Here is an 18,736-nt window from a genome sequence, read left to right as displayed (position 1 = left end):
TGATGTGCACGCCAGCTTTCTGAGGGATCGCTTGTGCACGCCAGTTTTCCGAGACTCTGTATTTAGTTAGCGCAGGCAGCATGAAGCAGGGCTTTTATTGTGAAGATAGGAAATGTGCAGTCGGCCTTTAGAGTTTTGACGGAAGGTACGGCGCGAGAGTCTGTTGAAATAAAAAGTGTTTCTGGCCTTCCTCTCGGTCATATTTTCACAATAATGATCTTGCAGCAGCCAGCGTCATCTCACAAGACCCTCCGGTACCGTGAATGTCATTTAAGTGACGTCTTGGTGAAGATTGATGATCACTCATTTTTAGGTCTATTTTTTTTAAAAGCCTGGCTGGAGATCGACTGACACACCCCCCGCGGTCGACTGGTAGCTCGCGATCGACGTAATGGGCACCCCTGCTATAGCGCTATCTCAAAATTGTCTCCACTCGCTTTACATTAAGAAGTCCAGTCGTTGCAGAAAGTTCAAAGTAATTTAATACACTTTTAAGAACCAAATGTTGAAACCGTGAGTCAGGATGGTGTCGAAAAGCTAAATGCCTGTGTCAGTCTCCCAGTTAATAAACATGTTATGTGAAACTCTAATGCTTGCCATGTCTGACTTGTCTATTGAACAGCTCGAGCCATTCAACAAATCTAAGAACATTTTGTTTGTCTACTTTATCAGAAAAGTTCCAATACACTTAGACTTCATTCCTGGTTTGTGTTCAGCCATGCATTGTCACGTGTAGGTGTGGGCATTTCCAGATCATGTCCAACCAACTTAATTTACAACAGGTGGCTTCACGGTGGCAGAGGGGTTAGTGCGTCTGCCTCACAATACGAAGTTCCTGCAGTCCTGGGTTCAAATCCAGGCTCGGGATCTTTCTGTGTGGAGTTTGCATGTTCTCCCCGTGAATGCGTGGGTTCCCTCCGGGTACTCCGGCTTCCTCCCACTTCCAAAGACATGCACCTGGGGATAGGTTGATTGGCAACACTAAATGGTCCCTAGTGTGTGAATGTTGTCTGTCTATCTGTGTTGGCCCTGTGATGAGGTGGCGACTTGTCCAGGGTGTACCCTGCCTTCCGCCCGATTGTAGCTGAGATAGGCGCCAGCGCCCCCCGCCACCCCGAAAGGGAATAGCGGTAGGAAATGGATGGACAACGTGCCAACTTCACTGGTTTTGGGTTTTGTACCTTTTTGAACATCCGTATTCTGTCATCCGTCAAGTTTCCCCAGATAAAACGTCGGGTAGTTCTTGAAAATATGACATCTCAGTCAATGCAGCTGAGGTCAAAGGACGGACTTTATTGAGTGTGACTATCAGTTGTGAGATAGTTCAGGTTGCTGGGTTCAGAGGTCATGTCAGTACCCAGCTTTACCAAGAACAGGCAAAAGTCTTTATTCCAGTTTGAGTGCAAACCCCTTAATGAACAAATCCTGACCTATTAGCATACTTGCCAACCTTGAGACCTCCGAATTCAGGGGGAAGCGGGGGTCTATATAGTTTCAAGTATTGCTTATATATAAATAATCCCTTCATGAATGAGTATATCCGTTCGGCCGCCGTGTTCAATGGAGAAGTCTGATCTACAACATTTGTAGGACGCATACCTCTCCCCCTTCAAGCTGTCCTGGATGAACTGAAATTATTTTTTCCCAATCATTGGAACTTGCAAGCGTACTTCTTTTTCTTACCCAAAAAAAGTCTGCGGGCTATAGCGCGTTTTCCGTTCGGGCTCCAGTACTCAGGAATGCCCGCCCGGTAACAGTTCCAGATGCTACCTCAGTAGAAGCATTTAAGTCTCACCTTAAAACTCATTTGTATACTCTAGCCTTTAAATAGACCTCCTTTTTAGACCAGTTGATCTGCCGCTTCTTTTCTTTCTCCTATGTCCCCCCCTCCCTTGTGGAGGGGGTCCGGTCCGATGACCATGGATGAAGTACTGGCTGTCCAGAGTCGAGACCCAGGATGGACCGCTCGTCGGGACCCAGGATGGACCGCTCGCCTGTATCGGTTGGGGACATCTCTACGCTGCTGATCCGCCTCCGCTTGAGATGGTTTTCTGTGGACGGGACTCTCGCTGCTGTCTTGGATCCGCTTTGAACTGAACTCTCGCGGCTGTGTTGGAGCCACTATGGATTGAACTTTCACAGTATCATGTTAGACCCGCTCGACATCCATTGCTTTCGGTCCCCTAGAGGGGGGGTTGCCCACATCTGAGGTCCTCTCCAAGGTTTCTCATAGTCAGCATTGTCACTGGCGTCCCACTGGATGTGAATTCTCCCTGCCCACTGGGTGTGAGTTTTCCTTGCCCTTTTGTGGGTTCTTCCGAGGATGTTGTAGTCGTAATGATTTGTGCAGTCCTTTGAGACATTTGTGATTTGGGGCATTATAAATAAACATTGATTGATGGATTGATTGACTCGTCGTTGCCATGTCTCTTCTTCGTTCTTCTGCTTTGTCTCTTATGTTTTTGGACATTACTACTTGCCGTAGTTGTGAACCAGTGCATGATGGGAATCGGGATGTTGTGTGTCAATGTATTAACGTGCCGGCTGGAATAAACACACGCTGAAAAATAGCTCCGTGCCTGCCTACTTTGTGGGTTATAGATAAACCTACGGATAATGGAGACTTATATAATGTCACACCTCGGTGAGGCAAGTCTTGTCTTGGTTTTTCTGTCTTGTGTTTTATTTTGAAAAGCTATCCTCCTGTTTCAGATCACGGGCCCTTCCTCTTGTGTCACCAGTTGATTGTTTCCACCTGTTTCCCATTATCCCCATATCCTATTTAAGCTCACGCCTACTCTTGTCCTGTGGCAGATAGTCTCGTATTACGTGCCTTTCTAGTGACTCTGCCCATGTCCATGATTATCTCCTTGTCTTGCCCTTTTTTCCTGGGTTTCTTTTTTGGATCAAAGAGTCTTATTGCTGTTATTTTGAGTTTGCCTTTTTCCTCCTTCGTTATTCTTCGTCACCCTAATTGGTGAGTTTTTGTGTTTTCCAAATTTCCTGTTATTTGCCTCATTGAGTGATTTTTGTTTATTCCTATTTAGTGTATATATATATATATATAAAGCTCCTTTTGGGTTTTTTCTCCTGTTCGAGCTTTTGTGAAGTGAAGTGAATTATATTTATATAGCGCTTTTCTCAAGTGACTCAAAGCGCTTTACATACTGACACCCAATATCTAAGTTACATTTAAAGCAGTGTGGGTGGCACTGGGAGCAGGTGGGTAAAGTGTCTTGCCCAAGGACACAACGGCAGTGACTAGGATGGCACAAGCGGGAATCGAACCTGCAACCCTCAAGTTGTTGGCACGGCCACTCTACCAACCGAGCTATGCCGCCTTGGTTGTTTCTTACATTTATTCTACTTTTGTTAGTTTTTTCTTAGATTAGATATTCCTCCTATTTGTTGGAGCGCTTTTGATTTACATTTTTCTCTGAATTATTTTCCGCGTATTTGGATTATTCTTGCGAAATACTTTTTGCTCTGGAGGTAGAAAGTCATTTCAAAATAAAAGCTTTATTTTTTTAACTTCCTGTCTGCATCTGGGTCCTCTCTTTATTCCGAGTCGCAACATATAATAGTCTCCTTTTCAGGTGAGAGAGGACGCTAAAGGCAGTGCCCCCCCCAATATTGTTGTCCGGGTGGAAATCGGGAGAATGGGGGATTTTCGGGAGGGGTACTGGAATTCGGGAGCCTCCCAGGAAAATCGGAAGGGTTGGCAAGTATGCCTATTAGTTCTGGACTAGTGGACAGTAAGGAAAGGATTCATATGGCCCACTTCCTGTGAAAGAAACAGGGGTGTTTTATCATGTTGTAATGCAGTCTGCTGGAAATTATGGAAAGTGCCACTCGACACAGCAACTGAGGCTGTGGTCAAAGATGTAATTGCCACGAAACACATTTTGAGATAATCAACACTCAACTGCAGGCTAAAGTGGAGAGTGCACGCCCCAAATTTGTCACATTTCACGTGTCGGGTAAACTGTGACGAATGTGGCCAAATGAATCCCCCTTTCTGTTGGGGGGGTTTGTAAAAGTACCTGCACGGCAGCTCTCAGGAGAAAGCCCTCATTAATGACACCTAATGTCCTAACAGCAGTGAGACTTGAGACTTGATCCTTGGGAAGGTTTTTACAGCCAGTTGAGGGTCAGCAGCATGGCCGCCAACAGGAAGTGCTTTTTGCTGCTCCGTGCCGTGCCTAGCAGGAGAAATCCAAACATTCCACTCTCCCTTTTTGTGCCGGCAACTTGACGAGTGTATACGTACCTCTGCCTGGGATCACCTCCACGTCTACCGTCACGTTCCTCTGCCCCACGGGCCCGCTGGCCAAGACCGTGTACTTCCCGGCGTGCTCCCGCGTGGAGTGGAGGGGTGGCACCACCCGGCGGCCATCTTTCAGCCAGATGACCGACGGTTGGGGGTTTCCTTTGACCTCGCAGCGGAGGCTTTCTCCCATCCTCACCCGCAGCTTGGCAGGACAGAGGAGCTGCGGGCCGACTGAGGGGGGGCACGAGAGCGGTAAATATTAATACAAATAACAGGAAGTAGGAAGTTCAACAGGAAGTAGGCCATTAGGCACGGAGAAAAACCGCAAAAAGTGAAAGTCAACACGTCTTCTGCATGAAACCAGAAGTGTTTACTATTGAGCAGGATGTGTAATAAATCATGTGCGCCGTGGTTTTAGGATCTGTATTGCGGTGCCTCGCCAAATCCTTTAAATACAGGTAGTACCCATATACATGTAAATATGCTGATCTAAGCAACTTTTTTGGCACGTTTTGGAGCCTTTTATAAATTAAAGGCCTACTGAAATGAGATGTTCTTATTTAAACGGGGATAGCAGGTCCATTCTATGTGTCATACTTGATCATTTCGCGATATTGCCATATTTTTGCTGAAAGGATTTAGTAGAGAACATCGATGATAAAGTTCGCAACTTTTGGTCGCTAATAAAAAAGCCTTGCCTGTACCGGAAGTAGCAGACGATGTGCGCGTGACGTCACGGGTTGTAGAGCACCTCACATCTGAACATTGTTTATAATCATGGCCACCAGCAGCGAGAGCGATTCGGACCGAGAAAGCGACGATTTCCCCATTAATTTGAGCGAGGATGAAAGATTTGTGGACGAGGATAGTAAGAGTGAAGGACTAGAAGGGGGAAAAAAAGCGAGGGGAGTGGGAGTGATTCAGATATTAGACACATTTACTAGGATAATTCTGGAAAATCCCCTATCTGCTTATTGTGTTACTAGTGTTTTAGTGAGATTATATGGTCGTACCTGTACAACCTGAAAGTTTTTAAAAAAAGAGGGCAGTGGGAGCAATTCAGATGTTATTAGACACATTTACCAGGATAATCCCTTATCTGTTTATTGTGTTACTAGTGTTTTAGTGAGATTATATAGTCATACCTGAAAGTCGGAGGGGTGTGGCCACGGGTGTGGTGACCGCCAGTGTCTCTGAGGGAAGCCACGTTTCTCGACGAGGCGAAGCGAAGGCAGCCGTTGGGGCCAGGCTGAGCTTTTTTTCCCCCCCTTTGGTGGAAGCATCCCATGTTCGGGGGCGGCTGGTTGAAGGAGGCAAAAGAGTCCGCAGCTGCCTCTTTGACAGGTGCGAGAGGAACGACGCAAGCTCCGCTCATGTCTACGGTAAGAGCCGACTCATTATCACAATTTTGTCACCGAAACCTGCCGGTTGACATGTGGTCATTGACCATGTTCGCTTGACCGCTCTGTTCTATAGTAAAGCTTCACCTTTGGGAATGTAAACAAGGAAACACCGGCTGTGTTTGTGTTGCTAAAGACGGCCGCAATACACCGCTTCCCACCTACAGCTTTCTTCTTTGACGTCTCCATTATTAATTGAACAAATTGCAAAAGATTCAGCAACACAGATGTCCAGAATACTGTGTAATTATGTGATTATTATTATATCACAATTTTGTCACCGAAACCTGCCGGTTGACATGTGGTAAAGAACCATGTTCGCTTGACCGCTCCGTTCCATAGTAAAGCTTCACCTTTGGGAATGTAAACAAGGAAACACCGGCTGTGTTTGTGTTGCTAAAGACGGCTGCAATACACCGCTTCCCACCTACATCTTTCTTCTTTGACGTCTCCATTATTAATTGAACAAATTGCAAAAGATTCAGCAACACAGATGTCCAGAATACTGTGTAATTATGCGATTATTATTATATCACAATTTTGTCACCGAAACCTGCCGGTTGACATGTGGTCGGGAACCATGTTCGCCTGACCGCTCTGTTCTATAGTAAAGCTTCACCTTTGGGAATGTAAACAAGGAAACACCGGCTGTGTTTGTGTTGCTAAAGACGGCCGCAATACACCGCTTCCCACCTTCATCTTTCTTCTTTGACGTCTCCATTATTAATTGAACAAATTGCAAAAGATTCAGCAACACAGATGTCCAGAATACTGTGTAATTATGCGATTATTATTATTATATCACGATTTTGTCACTGAAACCTGCCGGTTGACATGTGGTAGAGAACCATGTTCGCTTGACCGCTCTGTTCTATAGTAAAGCTTCACCTTTGGGAATGTAAACAATGAAACACCGGCTGTGTTTGTGTTGCTAAAGACGGCCGCAATACACCACTTCCCACCTACATCTTTCTTCTTTGACGTCTCCATTATTAATTGAACAAATTGCAAAAGATTCAGCAACACAGATGTTCAGAATACTGTGTAATTATGCGATTATTATTATATCACAATTTTGTCACCGAAACCTGCCGGTTGACATGTGGTAGAAAACCATGTTCGCTTGACCGCTCTGTTCTATAGTAAAGCTTCACCTTTGGGAATGTAAACAAGGAAACACCAACTGTGTTTGTGTTGCTAAAGACGGCCGCAATACACCGCTTCCCACCTACATCTTTCTTCTTTGACGTCTCCATTATTAATTGAAAAAATTACAAAAGATTCAGCAACACAAATGTCCGGAATACTGTGTAATTATGCGATTATTAATACGTCACAATTTTGTCACCGAAACCTGCCGGTTGACATGTGGTAGAAAACCATGTTCGCTTGACCGCTCTGTTCTATAGTAAAGCTTCACCTTTGGGAATGTAAACAAGGAAACACCGACTGTGTTTGTGTTGCTAAAGACGGCCGCAATACACCGCTTCCCACCTACATCTTTCTTCTTTGACGTCTCCATTATTAATTGAAAAAATTACAAAAGATTCAGCAACACAAATGTCCGGAATACTGTGTAATTATGCGATTATTAATATGTCACAATTTTGTCACCGAAACCTGCCGGTTGACATGTGGTAGAAAACCATGTTCGCTTGACCGCTCTGTTCTATAGTAAAGCTTCACCTTTGGGAATGTAAACAAGGAAACACCGACTGTGTTTGTGTTGCTAAAGACGGCCGAAATACACCGCTTCCCACCTACATCTTTCTTCTTTGACGTCTCCATTATTAATTGAACAAATTGCAAAAGATTCAGCAACACAGATGTCCAGAATACTGTGTAATTATGCGATTATTATTATATCACAATTTTGTCACCGAAACCTGCCGGTTGACATGTTCGCTTGACCGCTCTGTTCTATAGTAAAGCTTCACCTTTGGGAATGTAAACAAGGAAACACCGGCTGTGTTTGTGTTGCTAAAGACGGCCGAAATACACCGCTTCCCACCTACATCTTTCTTCTTTGACGTCTCCATTATTAATTGAACAAATTGCAAAAGATTCAGCAACACAGATGTCTAGAATAATGTGTAATTATGCGATTAAAGCAGACTACTTATAGCTTGGATCGGGCTGGAAAAAAATGTCCGCTACAATCGGTGACGTCATACCGCGACGTTTTCAACAGGATACTTCGCGCGAAATTTAAAATTGTAATTTAGTAAACTAAAAAGGCCGTATTGGCATGTGTTGCAATGTTAATATTTCATCATTGATATATAAACTATCAGACTGCGTGGTCGCTAGTAGTGGCTTTCAGTAGGCCTTTAAGTCAAAGTAATGCTAACAGTGTGAGCCAATCAGGGGCCACGATACTGAACAGCACGCTCTGATTAGTTGGGTTTCCTCTCATGACCAATACCACTGCAGTATTGATTTTTTTCTGTTAATCTAGCATTATATTCTGCTTAAATGCTTAATTTAGGGCAAATATGTTGCAGAATAAGCTTAAATGGTGCTTAAGTCACTTACAGAGGACGTCGACGGGGAGTTTTTGCGAGGTGACCACCAGAGGTCTCTGCGGCGAGCCTTCTGGCTGCAGTTGTACCTCGGCCTCACACCAGTAGGGCGCCTCCTGGTCTTCTCTCCCCGGGCGGACATCCAGCCTGAAGACCTCGGTCACGGGCGTCTCCTCCGTCACGTCGGAATGTAGTCGCCCCAGTTTTGTCCGGCCTCTGTAGAAGGTCACGACCAGGTTCCGGGCGGGGGCCACGTCATGGACCGTGCACTGCAGGGTGTACTGGCGCTGCTCCAACAGCGGGCCCGAGTGATTGACGAAGCCGATGGACACGCTGTCTGGAAGCTCTGTACCAGACATAATATTGTGGATTTAGATTAGTGGTTTTTTCTCTCCCATTGTCATAGTCTGTTTGAATTAATGTCCACTATATCCGTGCTTCTTAAGTACACTGCAAAAACTGAAATCTAAGATTAATCCATCCATTTTCTACCGCTTATTCCCTTTTGGGGTCGCGGGGGGCGCTGGCGCCTATCTCAGCTACAATCGGGCGGAAGGCGGGGTACACCCTGGACAAGTCGCCACCTCATCACAGGGCCAACACAGATAGACAGACAACATTCACACACTAGGGACCATTTAGTGTTGCCAATCAACCTATCCCCAGGTGCATGTCTTTGGAAGTGGGAGGAAGCCGGAGTACCCGGAGGGAACCCACGCAGTCACGGGGAGAACATGCACACTCCACACAGAAAGATCCCAAGCCTGGATTTGAACCCAGGACTGCAGGAACTTCGTACTGTGAGGCAGACGCACTAACCCCTCTGCCACCGTGAAGCCCAGATATTTAATCTAAGATTAAATATCTCAAATAAGGCTGATATTTGCTTATTCACCTGCTCAGTGGCCTAGTGGTTAGTGTGTTGTGAGTTCAAACCCCGGCCAAGTCATACCAAAGAAGTCAAGTGAATTATATTTATATAGCGCTTTTCTCTAGTGACTCAAAGTGCTTTACATAGTGAAACCCAATATCTAAGTTACATTTAAAGCAGTGTGGGTGGCACTGGGAGCAGGTGGGTAAAGTGTCTTGCCCAAGGACACAACGGCAGTGACTAGGATGGCGGACGCGGGAATCGAACCTGCAACCCTCAAGTTGCTGGCACGGCCACTCTACCAACCGAGCTATGCCGCCCTATAAAGACTATAAAAATTGGGACCCATTACCTCCCTGCTTGGCACTCAGCATCAAGAGTTGGAATTGGGGGTTGAATCACCAAAAATGATTCCCGGGCGCGGCCATCGCTGCTGCTCACTGCTCCCCTCACCGCCCAGGGGGTGAACAAAGGGATGGGTCGAATGCATAGGACAAATTTAACCACACCTCGTGCGTGTGTGTGACAATCATTGGTACTTTAACTTATTTTCTGTCTGATAAGATCATTCTTCTCACTAAGCAGATTTTATGCATACTTGCCAACTTTGAGACCTCCCATTGGTTGGGGGCGTGTTTAAGAGGGGAGGAGTATGTTTACAGCTACAATTCACCAAGTCAAGTATTTCATATATATATATTTATATATATATATAAAAATAAATACTTGACCTTCAGTGAATTCTACCTATGTATATATATATTTATTTTATTTTATATTTATACATATATATATAATATACCCATCCATCCATTTTCTACCGCTTATTCCCTTTCGGGGTCGCGGGGGGCGCTGGCGCCTATCTCAGCTACAATCGGGCGGAAGGCAGGGTACACCCTGGACAAGTCGCCACCTCATATATATATATAAAAATAAAGCTATATCCATTCATCCATCCATTTCCTACCGCTTATTCCCTTTTGGGCTCGCGGGGGGCGCTGGCGCCTATCTCAGCTACAATCGGGCGGAAGGCAGGGTACACCCTGGACAAGTCGCCATCTCATATATATATAAAAATAAAGCTATATCCATTCATCCATCCATTTCCTACCGCTTATTCCCTTTTGGGCTCGCGGGGGGCGCTGGCGCCTATCTCAGCTACAATCGGGCGGAAGGCAGGGTACACCCTGGACAAGTCGCCACCTCATATATATATAAAAATAAAGCTATATCCATTCATCCATCCATTTCTTACCGCTTATTCCCTTTTGGGCTCGCGGGGGGCGCTGGCGCCTATCTCAGCTACAATCGGGCGGAAAGCAGGGGTACACCCTGGACAAGTCGCCACCTCATCGCAGGGCCAACACACATAGACAACATTCACACGCACATTCACACTGTAGGGCCAATTCAGTTTTGGCCACTAAAATATTACACACTGAAGAGTAACACTGTTTTAATATAGGAAAATAAAACACTGTATAAAATTAATTGCACATACAATATTTAATGAAGTGATTATTTGGTATTCCACTAGATCAGGGGTGTCCAAACTTTTTCGACTGAGGGCCGCACACTGAAAAATCAAAGCAAGCGGGGGCCATTTTCATATTTTTTATTTTAAAAATCAATACAATATTATGTATAAAAAATACACATTTAGGCCTCTACTCAGTTATGATCCCGGGGACCCCACAGGGTTTTGGTAAAAAAAAATATTAAAAATGTGTCATTATTCAGTATTATTATTTTTATTATTATGCAAGTTTTAAATCTCTAGTTTAACATTAGAACAACAAAAATGGAAAAAACACAAAATATGCAATATTTTCACCCTATAATTTTTTTTAGGTGGAATATTTGAGATTATATCCTAATTGGAGCCTTAATTTTGGATTTTGATTCATTATTATTTTTTGAGCAATGATACTTAAAAACAAATCACACTAAAATAATTGGGGATCCAAAAGTGTCCTACTTATTAAAGTGTTAAAAAATAAATTTTACATTTTTTTACTGTTTACTTTTAGCACAATAAACTCGAGATCGACTTCAGATCTATTCGTCAATTTTAAGTTTTATTGTTGTTTGTTTTAGGCCCTTCTTTAAAAAAAACAGCTTAGTTTTTTATATGGCAAAACACAAAATATGCAACATTTTCCCCAAAAAATATCTCTGTGGAATACTTAATGTGACGTCATTGAAGCCTTGAATAGGTCAACAGTTCGAAATGACATTTTTTTTTATTCATTAATATTTTTTAAAGATAAAAACAGCCTGCATGGCAACTTTGTGTTATTAAAGCATTGCAACATTTTCTTGTTACATTTCACCTTTTTGCGGTTTTATACCCCTTTTTATGTTTTTTTAGTTTTTCAGTTGTATTTTTAAAATGTGCTTTGGGGCCGTTAAAGAATGACCTGCGGGCCCCAAATGGCCCCCGGGCCGCACTTTGGACACCACTGCAGTAGATGGAGCCCACGTGCAACAGTTTGAGAATCACTGGCCTACTTTTTTTAAAATCGAAATCCACTTACTGTAAACGACGACAGGCAGGCGAAGGTGACAGGATCCTTCCAGGTTGGACACGGCATAACACACGGGTGAGACGCTCCACTCGGTCATGTTGTCCACACTCCAAACCAGAAAGTGCTCCATGGTGGGCTCGGGAGCCACCTGGGCGGGACGATAACAAAATCCCCTCAAAATCGATGAAACTACAAAAGTACCGATTGCAGGGTTTATAGCAGGGGTGCCCACACTTTTTCTGCAGGCGAGCTACTTTTCAATTGACCAACTCGAGGGGAATCTACCTCATTTATATATATCATTTATATTTATTTATTTATGAAAGAGACATTTTTGTAAACAAGTTAAATGTGTTTAATGATAATACAAGCATGTGTAACACATATAGATGTCTTTCTTTCACAAAGACAAGAATATAAGTTGGTGTATTACCTGATTCTGATGACTTGCATTGATTGGAATCAGACAGTAATGATGATAACGCCCACATTTTCAAATGGAGGAGAAAAAAAGTTGTCCTTTCTGTACAATACCACATGAAAGTGGTTGGTTTTTGGCATCTAATTCATCCAGCTTCCATACACTTTACAAGAAAAACATTGGCGGCAAATTCCGTAGCTTGCTTGATTGACATTCACGGCACCCGAGGGTCTTGTGAGATGACGCTGGCTGCTGCCAGTTCATTATTATGAAAAAATGACAGAGAGGAAGGCGAGAAACACTTTTTATTTCAACAGACTTTCGCGCCGTCCCTTCCGTCGAAACTCTAAAGGCTGACTGCACATTTCCTATCTTCACAATAAAAGCCCTGCTTCATGCTGCCTGCGCTAACAAAATAAGAGTCTCGGAAAGCCGGCGTGCACAAGTGATGTGCACGCCAGTTTTCCGAGACTCTGTATTTAATAAATCATTTAAACTTAACATTGCTGTGTTCTTGTCGACGCATCCACGGAGGGAGAACCCCGGCATTACTATGCCAATCAGTCATTACACCTTCCAAATAAATAGAGGCATCACGTGGGCTGAACTTTAGAGTGTAGTTTGGATCTGTAGATAAGTGTACAGGCCAATACGTATCTCCTCATTGAGCAAAATTTTACTCTGTCTTTGCATGATTCCTTGCTTCTTGTCTGTTTAATGCATGTCATCAGTGTTTGAACCTGAAGCGTCTTAGTTGATATTTTCATGAACAAATTCGGAAGTGTTGAAATCGCCATTTTTCTGGAGATTTGCCCCGACGATGCAGAAACTGCGTGACTCGCAGGGGTTGTTTGAATTTAGAATAGAATAAAATAGAATTTATTGTCATTATATTTGCATATAACGAGATTAAAGACTCCAACTTAAGGTGCGGTTGTGGGAACAAATATGGGGTAAAATAAATAACACAATTTAACTAACAATTGAAATAAACGGACTACTATCCAATAAAAACAACAAGCAATTCTGTACAATATACAAAACACTGTAGAAATACAAAATACTGTACAATATACAGAACAAGACAAGAGTACCGAAGTAATAAATTACAATCAGTGTCGGACGTATTGCACTGGAAGGGTGGTATTGCACAGTAGGGTATTAGGACAGGATATTGTACAGGGGTGAATTAAATATTGTTATAAGTTAGAGTTCAACATGGTGACAGCTCTGGGGGAAAAAAGCTGTCTCTGAGCCTGTTTGTTCTGGCTCTGATGCACCTGTAGCGCCTGCCCGATGGTAGCAGGTGGAACAGGTGGTAGCCAGGGTGTGTGCTGTCTTTGGTGATGGGAGTTATGTAAATCCTTCAGGGAGCGCAGGGGGCAGATTTTTTGTGCAGACTTTATGACCCTCTGAATCGCCTGTTTGTCTGCTTCAGTGCAGCTGGCGTACCACACTGTTATGCAGGACGTCAGCAGGCTCTCGACAGCCGAACGATAGAAGGTCACCGGATGACCATTTGTATGAATTGGCTGGATTGTGTCATTGTCATTAAAAGATTACAGTTGGTACAAAATGCGGCTGCTAGACTTTTGACAAGAACAAGAACGTTTGATCACATTACGCCTGTACTGTATATACCTTTATATACATATATACATACATATATACCTGTACTGGCTCACCTGCACTGGCTTCCTGTGCACTTAAGATGTGACTTTAAGGTTTTACTACTTACGTATAAAATACTACACGGTCTAGCTCCATCCTATCTTGCCGATTGTATTGTACCATATGTCCCGGCAAGAAATCTGCGTTCAAAGGACTCCGGCTTATTAGTGATTCCCAAAGCCCAAAAAAAGTCTGCGGGCTATAGAGCGTTTTCATTTCGGGCTCCAGTACTCTGGAATGCCCTCCCGGTAACAGTTCGAGATGCCACCTCAGTAGAAGCATTTAAGTCTCACCTTAAAACTCATTTGTATACTCTAGCCTTTAAATAGACTCCCTTTTTAGACCAGTTGATCTGCCGTTTCTTTTCTTTTTCTTCTATGTCCCACTCTCCCTTGTGGAGGGGGTCCGGTCCGATCCGGTGGCCATGTACTGCTTGCCTGTGTATCGGCTGGGGACATCTCTGCGCTGCTGATCCGCCTCCGCTTGGGATGGTTTCCTGCTGGCTCCGCTGTGAACGGGACTCTCGCTGCTGTGTTGGATCCGCTTTGGACTGGACTCTTGTGACTGTGTTGGATCCATTATGGATTGAACTTTCACAGTATCATGTTAGACCCGCTCGACATCCATTGCTTTCCTCCTCTCCAAGGTTCTCATAGTCATCATTGTCACCGACGTCCCACTGGGTGTGAGTTTTCCTTGCCCTTATGTGGGCCTACCGAGGATGTGGTAGTGGTTTGTGCAGCCCTTTGAGACACTAGTGATTTAGGGCTATATAAGTAAACATTGATTGATTGATTGATTGTGGATGAGCCTTATTATTGTTTGATGGACTTACTTTTACACTTGAATGAGAGCTAACAACAATAGTGATCATTGACAGCAAGCCTGGACATTTAAAGTGAGAATGTTTGATGTTATTACGGTGAAAATTAATCAATCCTATGGCCGACAGAAAGCGATGAAACGGAGACGTTCTCACCAGTGACACTTCCCATCCCAGCAGAGAGAAGCCTGTCCTAGACAATGAGCAGTTCGCGCTGACCGGATCTCCAAACCTGCGCATGTTAAATACCATTAGTTGTGTTTTTCTTTCATGAAATGATCATGAAGGATCATATCTCCTGATGCGTGTTAGTCAGAATGCAAGCTGAGAGGTGTGTTGTCCTACCTGACCACCAGGGCGGGGGGAGACATGGTGAGAGGACAGCGGGCTCCTCCAGCAGAATCATCCCTGACGGGAGGGATGCTGAGAGAGAGAGACGGTCCAGAAGGGAGGATGGTGGGCAGGGGAGGCCGAATGTGTGAGGGCAGAGGAGGGGCGGGCGTGTGCATGGAAAGAGGGGATGTGATGGCTGAAATCAAGAAGGAGGGGAAATAAATGACCATAATGCAGATTGTTGCTGCTTCGGATCAAGCTGTACTGAGTCATGCTGGCGTCATGCGGACAAAGGCCAATTGAGAGTTGCCATCTGATGAAATCAGACTGTTTTTAGCTGATCTATTGTGCACTATTGTTTTATTGCAGGCTGAATACACCCAGCGTGTTCCTCTGAGGAAGGAAGGACACCCTGCCCAACTCCAAAGAACTCATGGCTCCTCTTTTCTACCACCATTGTTCCACTGGCGCCTTAGCGCCTTCTCCACCCTCCGTGTGTGTGTGTGTGTGTGTGTGTGTGTGTGTGAGTGTGTGTGTGTGTGTGTGTGTTTTGGAAAACACAATCTTGAATATATGGAAATAAGTGATATTATATGGATATATATGTGTGTGTGTGTGTGTATATATATATCTATACATACATATGTATAGATATATATATACATATCTATATGTACATATATATATATACATATCTATATGTACATATATATGTATAAATACATACATATTTATGTATCTATATATATGTGTGTATATATGTCTTAATTAGATTATCAAGAGAATAGTGCTCGATACCGTGGTAGAGCGCAATATATGTACGTGGGGAAAAAAATCACAAAGACTGCATCTCTACAGAACTGTTTCATGAGGGGTTCCCTCAATCATCAGATTTTCTGATGATTGAGGGAACCCCTCATGAAACAGTTCTGTAGAGATGAAGTATTCCTGTGTTTTTTTTCCCCACACATACATATGTGTATATATATATATATATATATATATATACATATATGTGTGTGTATATACATATATGTGTATATATACATATACCTATGTGTATATATGTACATGTGTGTATATATGTAGATATGTGTTTAAATATGTACATATGTATGTATGCATATATACTGTATATGTGTATATACATGTATACATTATAAATATATACAGTACACACACATATATATATATATATATATATATATTCTGCTGGAAAATACAGTAATATTACACTGATGCAACATTATTGTAAATACACCCCAAAAAAAATTCTACCCAAGTAAAAAAATAATTGTATTGCAATATAGTTTATGTAATTATTAAAAACAACCTAGTATCTACACATTTATATATACACTGTATGTGTATGTATGAATAGATGTGATTTGTTTAGCGTTTTTTGTTCTTTCTTTTTTTTCTTCAGCATTTTTTATTTAAAATTTTTTTTTTTAAATGTTTATTTTTCCAATGTCATGTAAAGCAAATGGCAATCAAACCCATTTTCCTCCACCTTAATTCAACAAAACAACGATCGTTATAGTAATTTACACAATAACAAAAAGCATTTTATACAGGACAATCGGGTGTACACACTGTGTTTTTTAGTGTATTTGTATTTGTTGTGGTATTTATTTAATATCAAATATGCTGGCATATAATAAGTCATCACAACATCGCTGCTTAAATAATGAGTATAATGGTCCGTACATTTAGGATGGGTCGGATTTTCTGTATACACTATGTACCTATAAGAGGATGTTTCTTTTTGTTAATTTTCATAGTTAGCTCATTATTTTTCTTCACTTTTTTTTTTAGATACACGACATTTACCATGATTTTTTTTTTATTTAAAAAAAAAAAAATGCGATTTTAAATATTGTAAAATTTTGTAAAAAAAAAAACTGCTGGCATTTCCATGTGGAAGTCCATAGTGCCAGAGTCCCCGCCCACGACCGAATGTCACTCACCTGAGCCAGACAGGTGAAGCAGCAGCAGGGTGATGCTGATCCAGCTTAAAACCAGCATCCTTCGTCAGATATCACCTCTCAACAACTGTAGCCAATGTGTCTGATGCAGGCGGTGTGAGGCCTTTGGAGGAACTCCAGGGTTTTATGTGTGCGTGTGTGTGTGTGTGTGTGTGTGTGTGTGTGTGAAGCTAATGATCAGGCAATTCTTTTGCTTTGGCCTCTCAAAAGCCACCATGGGCGTTCTCTGTTGGTATATCAAGAGAGGAAGGAAGGGAGGGTCAAGAATAATGGTGTGTAGTGCAGCAACACACTGGGCAAGAAGGCATGGAGATCTTTCTATCTATCATTGTGTGTGTGTGTGTCATGTGTGTGTGTGTTCCTGTATTTCTAGCCTTCTTGAGACATCAACAAGGAAAAGTACCTTCCGTATGAGGACCGGTGATCAGGTTAGGACCAAAACCATGGTCCCAATAAGGAAAAGCATTGCATCTAATAGAGAATGTCTCATTTGCACCCCTGGTGGTGAAATTTATCAAAATGAGGGTGGTCCCAAAAAGGAGGGATTTTTCCAATTGACTGTGTGTCGGTTTTATAAGTGCTCCCCCTCTGGTCAACATATGAAATAATAGGTGTGTGTAAACATTTGAAGGGCTCCCCCTCTGGTCAACATATGTAATAACAAGCGTGTGTATGTAGTGAGTCTTATTCTGCGTTGTGTAGTTTTTTTTTTAAATAAGAGACACTCCACCATTCCGTCGTTTCATAATTTATTGGCCACCTGTTTTGGAAAATCGAAACACCTAAACAGGTCTCTACTTTTCTGGCGGAGTGATACCTCATCATCAAAAGTCCGATAGACATCCGGTTCTTCAAAATAAAACCAATACTTCAAAATAAAACATAACACCCTGTCTCGTTCATAATGTAGCGCAACAACATCACACTATTACATGTAAACATTTGAAGTGCTCCCCCTCTGGTCAACATATGTAATAACAAGTGTGTGTAAGAAATTTAAATGCGCCTTCTTTAACCATAATCAGGGGTCGGCAACCCAAAATGTTGAAAGAGCCGTATTGGACCAAAAATCTGTCTGGGGCGGCAAAAAAAATAAAAGCCATACTACATACAGATAATGTGTCATGAGATATACATTTAATTAAGAGGACTTAAAGGAAACTAAATGAGTTCAAATCTAGCTACAAAAGAGGCTTAATGATGCAATATGTACATATAGCTAGCCTAAACAGTATGTTAGCATCGATTAGCTTGCAGTCATGCAGGGACCAAATATGTGTATATTTGTATATATATATATATATATATATGTATATAAAATCTGATGATTGAGGGAACCCCTCATGAAACAGTTCTGTAGAGATCAAGTAGTGTTGTGATTTTTCCCACACCTACATATATGTATATATATATATATATATATATATACATCCATCCATCCATTTTCTACCGCTTATTCCCTTTGGGATCGCGGGGGGCGCTGGTGCCTATCTCAGCTGCATTCGGGCAGAAGGTGGGGTACACCCTGGACAAGTCGCCACCTCATCGCAGGGCCAACACAGATTGACAGACAACATTCACACTCACAGTCACACACTAGGGACCATTTAGTGTTGCCAATCAACCTATCCCCAGGTGCATGTCTTTGGAAGTGGGAGGAAGCCGGAGTACCCAGTGGGAACCCACACATTCACGGGGAGAACATGCAAACTCCACACAGAAAGATCCCAAGCCCGGGATTGAACCCAGGACTACTCAGGACCTTCGTGTTGTGAGGCAGACGCACTAACCCCTCTGCCACCGTGAAGCATATGTATATGTATATGTATATATATATATATATATATATATATATATATATATATATATATATATTATTTTTGACATTTTTATGACTGAGATATTTTCC

The 18,736-nt window shown here is 42.6% G+C and overlaps 1 protein-coding gene across 1 annotated transcript; it reads right to left on the bottom strand.

The window, feature by feature from the left end:
* Positions 1 to 1,273: 1,273 nt before the first annotated feature.
* On the bottom strand, positions 1,274 to 17,008 carry LOC133538669 (intercellular adhesion molecule 3-like). Its single transcript, XM_061880354.1, has 7 exons — positions 16,810 to 17,008; positions 14,852 to 15,035; positions 14,663 to 14,738; positions 11,601 to 11,739; positions 8,206 to 8,538; positions 4,271 to 4,501; positions 1,274 to 4,202 (listed from the first exon to the last, which is right to left on the bottom strand). The coding sequence occupies exons 1-7, from the start codon at positions 16,865 to 16,867 to the stop codon at positions 4,135 to 4,137; spliced, it is 1,089 nt and encodes a 362-aa protein (XP_061736338.1). The 5' UTR covers positions 16,868 to 17,008; the 3' UTR covers positions 1,274 to 4,134.
* Between the last annotated feature and the right edge of the window lie 1,728 nt (positions 17,009 to 18,736).

The sequence above is a fragment of the Nerophis ophidion genome, linkage group LG20 (assembly GCF_033978795.1).
Source record: "Nerophis ophidion isolate RoL-2023_Sa linkage group LG20, RoL_Noph_v1.0, whole genome shotgun sequence".
NCBI classification, from domain to species: Eukaryota; Metazoa; Chordata; class Actinopteri; order Syngnathiformes; family Syngnathidae; genus Nerophis; species Nerophis ophidion.
This window is presented reverse-complemented; position numbering and strand designations above follow the sequence as displayed.